The sequence below is a fragment of the Daldinia childiae genome, assembly GCF_008694065.1.
Source record: "Daldinia childiae strain JS-1345 chromosome Unknown Scaffold56, whole genome shotgun sequence".
NCBI classification, from domain to species: Eukaryota; Fungi; Ascomycota; class Sordariomycetes; order Xylariales; family Hypoxylaceae; genus Daldinia; species Daldinia childiae.
Window position 1 is genome coordinate 5,685 of NW_022984697.1, and position 1,705 is coordinate 7,389.

The window sequence follows — 1,705 nt, forward strand, 5'->3', positions numbered from 1 at the left end:
CCACAAGGGCACTAAAGCACATTATTACGAGTCACCTGCCAAGTGCTCGAGCCCCTATTCCCCTCACCTAACTTTCTGCATCAGTTAGGTGTTTTACTGCATTCACGCTGCACTGTAAGCACTGTATGGTACCCTACTATTTACACGAGAACATCGTGACTTTTATGTTTCTCGTATAACTATCATATCTTATGTATTTATTTATTCATTTTTTTTTTTTTTTCAAACTTTATTTGACTTTTATCAAAACTATTGCTTCTACAACACGCAGCATCTACCTATGTATACATCATCATCATACAAGAGCTGCACCCTGCCATCATTTAACCAAAGGACATACATAAAAAGGAAGTGTCTGGAACGAAGAACTTAAAAAAAAAAATACAGACGGAAAACAAACAAACAAACTGGGTATTGCATCACGAAAGCTTACAAAATAATACATAGCTCGCGACAATATCCACGGCGAAACATGTCGCAAGGTCTTTGCTCCCGTCTATAGGAGGAACGTAACACTCCTCTTGTCCAAACCCGGGGGCCTCCTAGGCTGCGACATGGTGCTAGGTATAGCTCCAGGGGTAAGATCGAAGTATCCCGACTTAGAGCTTCGTCGAACCCCCACGGTATGTTCTGTCACCGTTCCCAGGCCACCCGGCGGCGTACGGGAAACGTCAAAGTACCCTGCCGGCGAAGCCCGCCCCGACATGTTCTCGCCCGGCTCGAGGGTGTAGTATTGCTCGCCTACGTTACCATAGCAGTTCGGCTCGGCGTTGATCTCGCTGCTCAGGCCGGACCGCCTTACGCCGAGTTGGTAGCTCGCGTGTGTCGTCTTCGGCTGTGTCATGGTGAAGCCCGTGTCCCTAATCATGCGTTGCGAAGAGGAGCGGGGGATTCCCGGCCTGTTCGCGCCCCGGCTACTGTGCAGCGAGTTGAACCGCCGGATGTGTGCGTGATCCAGCCGCTCATAGTGCCAAGCTGCGTTAGGGTCGTTTGTAAGCGGACTCTTAGATGGCGAAGGGTCTGATTTAGAATGAGGCCGGTTCGGCTTGCGCTCACGGCCTCCGCTGTCGTAAGGAGATCCATCGGCAGCTTGCTTTATCAAGCCCATGCGTCTCTCCCACCAGCCCTTTTCCTTAGTGCCGCATTTCGCTACGTCGCAGAGCGCTTCTTCTACGACCTGCTCTTGCTTCTCGGAAAGATGTAGGGAGCTTTTGTGCGTGGCGAAATCGACCAAAGCCGCAGCGTCCTGTGCATCGCGCTCCTTCTTTATGGGGTTAGATCGCAGCCCGCTCGAATCCAACTTGAATACGATGAGATCGGTAAGGGAGATATACGGGACTTCGTCGCGTGATATGTCTTGTACTTTTACAGCTGAGTCTGGGAGGTAAGGCGACTGTCGCAATTAGCTAACTGAAGATTCTACTCAAGGTTCAGAACTTACAAGCCATTCCGGGCTTATATCAACTCGGATTTCCTGGCCGCAAGGTGCTCTATAGTAGAGTGCCTGTGAACGTTGGAAGAAGGGCGATTCTGGCCGCTCTACCAACTTTTTTTTTAGCGAACTTGGAGAGGTCGATATATTCGTAATAAAATTAATATTCTTTAGAAATGCTATTAGCTCATGAGTCATAGATATTTAGTATTAGGTTATCTTACATCTGTCGAGCGGTATTCAGGGAGGTAATGCATTAATGCTAACCCTCCG

At 48.9% G+C, this 1,705-nt stretch overlaps 1 protein-coding gene across 1 annotated transcript; it reads right to left on the reverse strand.

Moving 5' to 3' along the window:
- Nucleotides 1-496: 496 nt before the first annotated feature.
- GL218_09612 (uncharacterized protein) lies at nt 497-1,448 on the reverse strand (the record flags this gene model as incomplete). Its single annotated transcript, XM_033586446.1, has 2 exons — nt 497-1,377; nt 1,442-1,448. 2 exons carry the CDS (start codon nt 1,446-1,448, stop codon nt 497-499), a joined length of 888 nt encoding a protein of 295 aa, XP_033434219.1.
- Nucleotides 1,449-1,705: the final 257 nt, after the last annotated feature.